The sequence below is a fragment of the Oncorhynchus masou genome, chromosome 15, assembly GCF_036934945.1.
Source record: "Oncorhynchus masou masou isolate Uvic2021 chromosome 15, UVic_Omas_1.1, whole genome shotgun sequence".
Taxonomy (NCBI): Eukaryota; Metazoa; Chordata; class Actinopteri; order Salmoniformes; family Salmonidae; genus Oncorhynchus; species Oncorhynchus masou.
The window spans coordinates 3,873,262-3,884,304 of record NC_088226.1 but is presented as its reverse complement, the minus strand read 5'-3'; the positions used below and the strand labels follow the sequence as shown (position 1 = coordinate 3,884,304).

The window sequence follows — 11,043 nt, the reverse complement described above, 5'->3', positions numbered from 1 at the left end:
CTGGGTTGGGTAAACATTAGAGATGAGCGATGGAGGGAGAAGCCTGCCATAGTTGAAGAGTTGGACTGAAGAATCACCAGGAAGATCAAATGAATGGGCCTTATTGCGAGGAACAAGAGTCGACACGACTCCACCCTAATGGAATGGCAGAAAAATATCCATACGCAAACTATAGCCATACATTGCATGAGTTAATTGCACAAATGTATGGTAGGCCTATGGTTGGTTCTCTAAGGCAGTCCAGAGAGCACATATTAATACAACAATTATTGCATTGTTATGTCGAGATCACAACTTATTTGTCTTCTGATCACGACATAACCAAAGTTGTTATGTCGAGATCACAAGATAAACTCTATAAATATGAGTGGATGTATTGATGATAGATTGACAGCAGTGTCATAGTGGACCAAAGGCAGTAAGACTCTACAAAGATCTAAGATCTTTGATTAGAGCACAACTGTTGTCAGTATCCTATAGGCCTGAGCCTTCTTATCAAAGCTCCAGCAATATAAGACAAACTGAGGAATTACAAACTGTACATGTTACAGTATGGAAAGGGGATACCTAGTCAGTAGGACAACTGAATGCATTCAACTGATATGGGTCTTCCGAATTCAACCCAAACCCTCTGAATCAGAGAGAGATGCCGGGGGCTGCCTTGATCAATGTCGTCTGCACAGTGGTTTTTGAGGGGTAAACTGCTTTTATCAAGCGCAGAACAGCAGTTTTTTCCCACCTTGCCAGCTCAGGGATTCAAACAATGTGACCTTTCAGTTACTGGCCCAACGCTCTTAACTGGTAGGCTACCTGCCGCCAGAAATGTGTCAGTGAGATGCTTTTTATAACTGGATGAATGGTGTTGCTGTCCTTCAGTAACACAACATTTTGCCCACCATTTATGGCTGAAATGACAAATAGACTGTAACCTTCATGAAATGTTTGATGATTTAGAAACCTCAACATGTGATTCACTTCACCTGTTTTACTAGTTGTATTTTTCTGTGCTATTTTTGAATTGTTGTTTGTGACTGTGTTTGGCTGCTATTGACAGGAAAACCTCCCTTTTAAAACTATTCAAGAAATTCAAATAAACTTTCATTGGCAGTCTGCAACCACAAACCTCAATGTTAACTTTTCTTGCCATAAACATTCAACATTCAATTTAAAACAGTAGTGCAACATCACTTTGACATCTTTGAAATCGGGTTGGAATGGAGCCAAAACTGGAAGCAATATATAACTGCCAGACAAAATGCCATTTCTGCCTGGGTTAATCCCTTATCAATATAAAAATGGATGCATTGATCCACCCTTGGCTCTGCCTTAGCCATATTGTCAAGCTATCATCAATACATCCACTCCTATGTATAGAGTTCATCTCGTGAACTCGACAGAACAACGTTTGTTATGTAATGATCACTAGAAAATGACCTTGTGAACTCGACAAAACAACGTCTGATATTTCATGATCACAAGAAAATAACTTCACAATAGAAGGGAATATTTTTTTATTCATATGTCCTCTCTGCATTTCCGTAGTTCTTTCTTTTGCCGTTGGAATGAAAAGCTCAATTGCAGTTACGGCACATGAAAGCTAGGGGGAGACAAGCTCCTGAACACTGAAGGACGATTACGGCGCGCGGAGAGAGCTGTCCTTTCAGCACTTTGAGAGTGGACCACACATTCAAGAGCAGTGGCGGACAACCCGCGCGCGTTTCTCTGGATTCCTACTGCATAGTTCCCCATTCAGAGTTATTGCAGTAAAGGTGCATGGAGTAATTACATGTATAGGACCAAGAAAATATTTTGCTGGCAGTGGCAGGAGCTAATAAATCTGATTGCTTTGCAATTATAAATGACACCGTGATTGTTTGGATCAAAATAGCCAAGTCTGAAAAGACCCCAAAAGCGAGTCCAAAAGCGTCAAAATATGGAAATGTTATTTGGTAATTAAACAAATTATAATAGATGGAGAGAAAACAAAATCTGAAAAATTGGCACCCAAAATCCAATCCAAGCGAGCACGAAAAATAGTAGAGTCACACAATTCAGGCTCAATCCAATAAAAACAATGTGGGGATTATTTTAGGAACATTATGGGCACCATGAATAGACTATCATAAAAACCTGGGGTGACGATAACCCAAAGCACGTCGGGGTTTATAATGCTAATGCATTAATATAAAATACAGTCCTCCATAATCCTTCAACCAGTTCTAACTAACCCCACCCCCTCTTTTCACACACTCACACACATACACACACACACACACACACACACATACACAAAACCAGCCCGAAACCCCCGCACCCCCTACTCACCCCTCCCTCCACTCCAGAAATGGAATTAAAATCTTTAATAGGCTATCTTTCCAGCATCGGTGGACGAGCACTGTAGCCTACTAAAGCCAGAGTATAACATCAGTCAATGTGGGAAGAAAATATACTCATCATCTTCAGCACTACAATCAGCATTCAAACACTGACATAAACCATCGTTTTAGAGGAGAAAACCTCAATGAAATGCATAGCGCTGACACTGACATCCAGAATATACGGACTCCAATTTGCGCCCCTCTCAACTGCTCTGTGGATCTGTGCTGTTGGGTCGGCGTGGCGTCCTGTCGGTCTCTTCCTCCGGTTGTGTAATATTTTTCTAGCCCAGCTACACACTCCTACACCCTCAGAAGAAAAACTCCGCTGTCATCTGAACGAACAACGGAAGGAACAAGGATTGGAACATGTACAGTCGTTTTTTGCTTTGATTTGCAACTGAGTTTTATATCAGATTATTTTCGATTTACATGGCGCAAGGGCTATGCAAGTGGGAAGGTTCTGGTTCCGGTTCTGAGTGTGATACAACCGTGCATTTGGATATCTAAGTAACAACAGTATTAACAGTGGTACTAAAACGGATCAGTTCCAGCGGCATCCCCAACTCCTCTTCCCGGCTCTATGTCGAGTAATGGTCGGCTTGCCTTGCTGGATGCACCCCGCTCTCTCCGGATCGTCGACTGCACCCTTTCCAACCGCAAATCCCCATTTTCAGCGGAAACCTTCAAAGAGCTAAGGGCTACATATGGAAACTGGGGATCAGAATTTTAGGAAAAAGGAAATCTAGCGCTTGTTTAATTTGTTTTCGACCCGATTTATCTGTTTCTTTACTAATTAATTAATTAATTAATTGGGCATGATTTCTTCATTCCATTGATGGTTGATATATCAAATTGATGCAAGCCCTATAGTATTTTACTTTCTTATATAATATAGACCCCAGGGTTATTTTCATTTGTTTCCACTGGACTTAAATCGTCCATTTATTTTCAATTGCTTTTCTTATTTTCCCTGTCCTTCATTTCCCGTCCCTGTTTCTCTCCTTGCTTTTCCATCTAGACTATAATAGCCCTGACATAGGGTTATTCAAATTAAACATAAAATATATACAAATTCAGCATTATATGCCAACAATAATTGTAATTAATTTCGCATCTAAGAGACGTATTGACTTGCCAGGCAGGATTGTTGTAAGCCTACCATTACTCTAACACCACCCCCACACCCTCTTCTCTTCATCCATTTCAGCTCATATTCATTCAGTGCTGTCCATAGAATAGTACTTATCTTCAAAACCTTGCATATCAAGAAACACATTGCCAGCGATCTACATGTGTTGAATGTTACATTGTAAAGCACGAGACAAAAGCTAGTCTCAAAGCGTAATAGCCTACTGAATTTTGATTGACGCTATCCCCTTTTCCATTTATATTACAGTCTCTCTCTACCTATCACTTACTGTGATTGTATATTATACATAATATTATCTTTACATTAGTAGGTTTATGCTGCAACTGCCAGTGTAGGCTAGTTGTAGTCATAGGGATAACAGTTGACGCTATAGTCCATTTTAGAGGCCATTACCTTGTCCATAATTCCTATATTTGGGGTAACATTTAGTGAGAACCCATCTGGGGAGAGAGACACTGCGTCCTCCTCCCCAAACTACCCTAAAAGGAAACCCAATTTCTCTTAGTCAGTCCTCAACCAAACGCAACCATAAGGTTCCTACCGCATCCACCTCCTTCCCCCTCCTTTCGTTCAAATATATCCCATTTTTTTAGTTTGGTTTGGTCCCGTAAATTTTCAAATATTTATTTCCTATATATCAAGAGGAAAGGGGGTCCCCCTTTCATGGAATGCGGAAATATGGGTCTGTTTGACCGCGGAGTTCAGATGCTATTGACCACGGTCGGCGCATTTGCCGCCTTCAGTCTCATGACCATCGCGGTTGGCACGGACTACTGGCTGTACTCGCGCGGCACGTGCAAGTCAAAGTCGGTCAGCGATAACGAGACCAGCAAGAAGAACGAAGAGGTGATGACCCATTCGGGATTGTGGAGGACGTGTTGCTTAGAAGGTAATTGAGCCAAATGCGTTTTGCAGTCAATTTATTTTCTCCATGTCAGTATACCATAGTGAACCTTTTAACCTTTAGCTACATGTAGTAAAACCTATCCCACTCCTTGACGTTATAACTGGTATCCCCTCCTTTGCTTTTCTACTGACATATGCCATGTGGATCAGGTTTATCTTAAGCCCCATACAGTGTATCAAACACAGAATTGGGCCAATGAACTACTGTAAGAACCCTCCATTTCACACATCTTAGGCCTATACACAATCCCCAAGCGACACCTTCAAAACATGACTTTTCTACATTCTTTGCCACCAGTCGATTGTATTGTTCAAAACAGCACCAAGTGACCATGCCATTCTTCAAACATTTCTAATTGTGAAAACATATGATAATGACCAGTGCACAAGAGCAACAGAGAGTCAGCCATTCCTGTCAAAGGTCTATTTCCATCCAGACCCCACGTTTGACCTCGGTTTGATGGGGTACCTTAACAGTGCTTGTCATTTACCCTTTGACCTGGCAGTGCTTAGTATTTTCTGAGTTGTCAAACACAGTCACCTCTCAAGCGCAGGTTCAAGACCACCTCCCACGTCTTGACTTGACACACAGCGAGGTCTTGTTTCCTGTCATGCTCTGGCGGAGGCGTCAGATGCTGACTTTGAGCGTAACCTTGTGAGGTTATGCAGCATTACATCTTCTTAGCAGAGAGATTCACGCAGGCCTCCTGTCTCTCTGCACACTCCTCTGTCATTTGACAAGCAGTAAGCAGTCAGTCTCAGGTCAGATCTCTGCTCCAACAGCCTGAGGTGAAGTCAGCCCCAGGAAGTGGTTGATGACAATAATGTCAGTGCCACTCAACTGTAAAGATCTGATGATTTGAACTCTTCAAAATGTGTATGTTTGCACAGAATAAAGTTGTGTTTTTTGGCATGTTAAATTCACATTGGCAAAAATGTCTAAACAATTGGAAGTTACAGGGATGTATTTTTATTTAGAGAGTTTCCTGGGCAATAAAAGTACTGTTGTATGTTAATTTGTTCATCCACATTCCTGTGTGATTTTGGCCATATCTGTCAGGGCGGCTTAAGCATCTGCTTAAGGTTTGTTCAAGGACTGTCTGACACCCTGCAGCTACCCTTTCCAGGAGCTCTCTGCATCTGTTCTCCTGTGCTAGCCAGGACATACAGTGGGAGAGACATTTTAGGTCACAATTTGACCCATCACTGGTTAACTACAGCTGTGAAGAGGTTTTCAAAGACTAGAGGTTTTTAACCTTGTGTCACGTTCTGACCTTTATTTCCTTTGTTTTGTCATTATTTAGTATGGTCAGGGCGTGAGTTGGGGTGGACAGTCTATGTTTGTTTTTCTATGATTTGGATATTTCTATGTTTCGGCCGAGTATGGTTCTCAATCAGAGGCAGGTGTCATTAGTTGTCTCTGATTGAGAATCATACTTAGGTAGCCTGGGTTTCACTGTGTGTTTGTGGGTGATTGTTCCTGTCTCTGTGTTTGCACCAGATAGGGCTGTTTTTGGTTTTCACGTTTCTTGTTTTTGTTAGTCTGTTCATGTGTAGAGTCTTTATTAAAGAACCATGAATATAAACCACGCTGCGTTTTGGTCCGCCTCTCCTTCACCGCAAGAAAACCGTTACAGAATCACCCACCACAACAGGACCAAGCGGCGTGGTGACAGGCAGCGCCAGCAGGAGCAGCGAAAGGAGGAATGGACATGGGAAGACGTTTTGGACGGCAAGGGTTGTTACACTTGGGAGGAAATACTGGCTGGAAGAGATCGCCTCCCATGGGAACAGGTGGAGGCACTTAGGAGAGCAGAGGCAGCCGGAGAGAGGAGCCGGCGATACGAGGGAACACGGTTGGCAAGGAAGCCCGGGAGTCAGCCCAGTGAGGGCTACTCCACCTCGCCGCACTGGCAGGGCGACCGGGAGTATTCAACCGGGTAAGGTTGGGCAGGCTCGGTGCTCAAGAGCTCCAGTGCGCCTGCACGGTCCGGTCTATCCAGTACCACCTCCACACACCAGCCCTCCGGTGGCAGCTCACTGCACCAGGCTTCCTGTGCGTGTCCTCGGCCCAGTACCACCAGTGCCAGCACCACGCATCAGGCCTACAGTGCGCCTCGCCTGTCCAGCGCTGCCAGAGCCTTCCTCCTCTCCAGCGCTGCCGGAGTCTCCTGCCTGTCCAGCGCTGCCAGAGCCTTCCTCCTCTCCAGCGCTGCCGGAGTCTCCTGCCTGTCCAGCGCTGCCGGAGCCTTCCTCCTCACCAGCGCTGCCGGAGCCTTCCCCCTTTCCAGCGCTGCCGGAGTCTCCCACCTGTCCAGCGCTGCCGGAGCCTTCCTCCTTTCCAGCGTTACCGGAGTCTCCCGCCTGTTCAGTGCTGCCGGAGCCTTCCTCCTCTCCAGCGCTGCCGGAGTCTCCCGCCTCTCCGGCGCTGCTAGAGCCTTCCTCCTCTCCAGCGCTGCCGGAGTCTCCCGCCTGTTCGGCACTGCCAGAGCTCCCGCCCCTCAGTCCAGAGGCGCTAGAGCCCCTCATTCCAGAGGCGCCAGAGCTACTCAGTCCAGCGTTGCCGGAGCTTCCCGTCTGCCCAGCACCATCAGTGCCGCCAGTCTGCCCAGCGCCGCCAGTCCCGCCAGTCTGCCCGGCGCCGCCAGTGCCGCCAGGGGCCGCCAGTGCCGCCAGTCTGATAGGGGCCGCCAGTGCCGCCAGTCTGCCAGGGGCCGCCAGTGCCGCCAGTCTGCCAGGGGCCGCCAGTGCCGCCAGACAGCCCAGAGGCGCCAGAGCCCCTCAGCCCAGAGGCGCCAGAGCCCCTCAGCCCAGAGGCGCCAGAGCCCCTCAGCCCAGAGGCGCCAGAGCCCCTCAGCCCAGAGGCGCCAGAGCCCCTCTGTCCCGAGCTGCCGCCCCTCTGTCCAGTGGGGTCCTTTAGTAGGGTCACCGTGGTTAGGAGGCCACGGAAGTGGACAAGAAGGCGTACTAAGACGTTGGTGAAGTGGGGTCCGCGTCCTGCGCCAGAGCCGCCACCGCGGACAAACGCCCACCCAGACCCTCCCCTATAGGTTAAGGTTTTGCGACCGGAGTCCGCACCTTTGGTGGGGGGTGGGGGGGTACTGTCACGTTCTGACCTTTATGTCCTTTGTTTTGTCATTATTTAGTATGGTCAGGGCGTGAGTTGGGGTGGGCAGTCTGTTTGTTTTTCTATGATTTGGGTATTTCTATGTTTCGGCCTAGTATGGTTATCAATCAGAGGCAGGTGTCATTAGTTGTCTCTGTTTGAGAATCATACTTAGGTAGCCTGGGTTTCACTGTGTGTTTGTGGGTGATTGTTCCTGTCTCTGTGTTTGCACCAGATAGGGCTGTTTTTAGTTTTCACGTTTCTTGTTTTTGTTAGTCTGTTCATGTGTAGAGTCTTTATTAAAGAACCATGAATAGAAACCACGCTGCGTTTTGGTCCGCCTCTCCTTCACCGCAAGAAAACCGTTACACCTTGGTTGAAAATTCACACTTATCTGTGAAGGTGGAGAAAATCAGTGGTGTGATATGACTGGCTTTTGCCTTAGTCATGCTGTTATGTAATTGACAGACAGTTGTTCATAGTCCAGACCTGACCAAAATCTCCTATACTTGGCACAAGGTGAATTACAATTACAAAGCCCATATGCCGCAGCTTCTCTTTTGTGGCAAGATAACAGCCACCCTCCTTTGAATTGGTGATCCAAATAGCAGGAAATGAACTCTGATTTGTAATTTGTGATTCATGAATGGTCTCAGGCCTTGATGAGGGGAGGAAGCGGAGAACGGCACCACCGCATTTACACATCGAGGTCAGATTCATTTGAATACCAATCCAAACGACTTCCGGCTGTGGAAATTGGGCTTAAAAAAATGCAATCGGGTAAATTTATTCATGGGTAATTAGCACAATTTGTACCGAAATCTGTGATATTGAAAAATAGGAAGTAAACTGCAGAGCCGGATCCAGCTGCAGTGGAGTATAAGCAGCAGCTCAGCCACAAGAAGCTCCTGCTACAGACCAGGTGTGGTGCTGCTATGTCTGCCATCTCAGGTGGATACTGTAACTACAGCATGAAGAGGTTCATGCCAATGCTGAAATCAAGTGGGTACTTTGTATGGAGAATCATCATCCTACACGTCTTATATATCGGTAGCTACCTTGTTGCGATGGATGATGATGCATCCTGTCTGTATCACAACTGACAATGCAGACAGTGATTTGCTGTAGCCCAGCTCTGGCCCACTCATACAGCTCATGTTGTGTGCCCAAGTGGGCGAGGGGTTGTGTTTGTTTAATCAGCTCCTGGAGAGGAGAGCCCCTGATCACAGAGGGGAATGCCCACACAACCATCTACCACTCTACTGCCCACTGTAATACCATACATGAGAAAGTAACCATACAGGCTGAGTGTGAGTGCGTGCGTGTTTGAAGGTAGAGGCACTTCTCACTGATCTTTCCTCCGGTGAACATTCAGGTTCTTTTCCCTCTCCAGCACTGGAAAGAGAGTGGAGCACTTCGATGGTTCCATAAAATATGGTTTATATAGATTTTGTAGATTTACACTTGTTTTCACTAGTTGCCTGTGCTATCATTCGTACAATAGCATATGCCATTGCCAAACCATGCAATTCATTTGTGAAATCTCACATTGCCCTTGGAGCTGGTTCATATGAATGCTGAGTCCCTTGATCTGTTGCAGTATTTGATTCAATTGTCCTGACATCAGAGGAACCAAAAGATGTGTGCTATCAGCAAAGAGCCCTCCACAAGATTTGGCAACAATGTGCCCCTGGCTTACTATTTGGGCAAACAACATCTAACAGGAGTAACACAGTCCATTACGAGGAATGCCAAAGATTAGAGTTCAGCATACATCACAGTTCTATGCTTGCTTCACTCATTCACATCAAATGAGAAGCAGTCATTTTAATATGTTTTGTATTGTAATGTGCACTGTATTATACAGTATAATGTATTGTATTATGAAGGTGGGTGGCCTTGTGAGAGCCTGAACGGCTCATAGGGCAGGAGTCATCTCCTGTTTCTGAAGCGTGAGGTAGAGGCAGGAGGTTATGTAGTACTATGTAGTGTTATGTATGTTATTCACATTGACATGTTAGTCAGTTAGCAGACACTCTTATCCACAGTGACTTACAGTACATATATGTTCATACTTTTTCGTACGGGTCCCCAAGGGAATCGAACCCACAAACCATGCTCTACCAACAGGGGGATTATGTATATTATATTTTGTTGCTTTGTTTCCAGTTATACTAGCTGTCATACTGTCAGTTATACTAGCTGTTATACTGGCAGTTATACTAACAGTTATACTACCAGTTATACTAGCAGTTATACTGGCAGTTATACTACCAGTTATACGAGCAGTTATACAAGCAGTTATACTAGAAGTTATACTGGCAGTTATACTAGCAGTTATACTAGCAGTTATACTGGTAGTTATACTAGCAGTTATACTGGTAGTTATACTAGCAGTTATACTAGCAGTTATACTGGTAGTTATACTAGCAGTTATACTGGTAGTTATACTAGCAGTTATACAAGCAGTTATACTAACAGTTATACTATCAGTTATACTGGCAGTTATACTAGCAGGTATACTAGCAGTTATACTGGCAGTTATACAAGCAGTTATACTAACAGTTATACTACCAGTTATACTACCAGTTATATTACCAGTTATACTACCAGTTATACTGGCAGTTATACTAGCAGTTATACTGGCAGTTATACTGGCAGTTATACTAGCAGTTATACAGGCAGTTATACTAACAGTTATACTACCAGTTATACTACCAGTTATACTGGCAGTTATACTGGCAGTTATACTACCAGTTATACTAGCAGTTATACTACCAGTTATACTAGCAGTTATACTGGCAGTTATACGAGCAGTTATACAAGCAGTTATACTGGCAGTTATACTAGCAGTTATACTGGTAGTTACACAAGCAGTTATACAAGCAGTTATACTAACAGTTATACTGGCAGGTATACTACCAGTTATAATAGCAGTTATACTGGCAGTTATACTACCAGTTATACAAGCAGTTATACTAGCAGTTATACTGGCAGTTATACTGGCAGTTATACTGGCAGTTATACTGGCAGTTATGCTGGCAGTTATGCTAGCAGTTATTCTAGCAGTTATACTGGCAGTTATACTAGCTGTTATACTAGCAGTTATACTAGCAGTTATACTGGCAGTTATACTAACAGTTATACTAACAGTTATACTGGCAGTTATACTGGCAGTTATACTGGCAGTTATACTGGCAGTTATACTGGCAGTTATACTACCAGTTATACTACCAGTTATAATAGCAGTTATACTGGCAGTTATACTGGCAGTTATACTGGCAGTTATACTAGCAGTTATACTGGCAGTTATACTGGCAGTTATACTGGCAGTTATACTACCAGTTATACTACCAGTTATACTGGCAGTTATACTGGCAGTTATACTGGCAGTTATACTGGCAGTTATACTAGCAGTTATACTGGCAGTTATACTGGCAGTTATGCTAGCAGTTATTCTAGCAGTTATACTGGCAGTTATACTAGCTGTTATCCTGGCAGTT

At 44.7% G+C, this 11,043-nt stretch overlaps 1 protein-coding gene across 1 annotated transcript in view; it reads left to right on the top strand.

Moving 5' to 3' along the window:
* The first annotated feature begins 3,993 nt into the window (after positions 1-3,993).
* LOC135555367 (voltage-dependent calcium channel gamma-2 subunit) overlaps positions 3,994-11,043 on the top strand; it is an 89,186-nt gene continuing 82,136 nt past the window's right edge. The window contains exon 1 of the mRNA XM_064987725.1: positions 3,994-4,417. Within this exon, the coding sequence (XP_064843797.1) occupies positions 4,192-4,417 (226 nt within the window). The 5' untranslated portion in view covers positions 3,994-4,191. The remainder of the gene's footprint in view (positions 4,418-11,043) is intronic.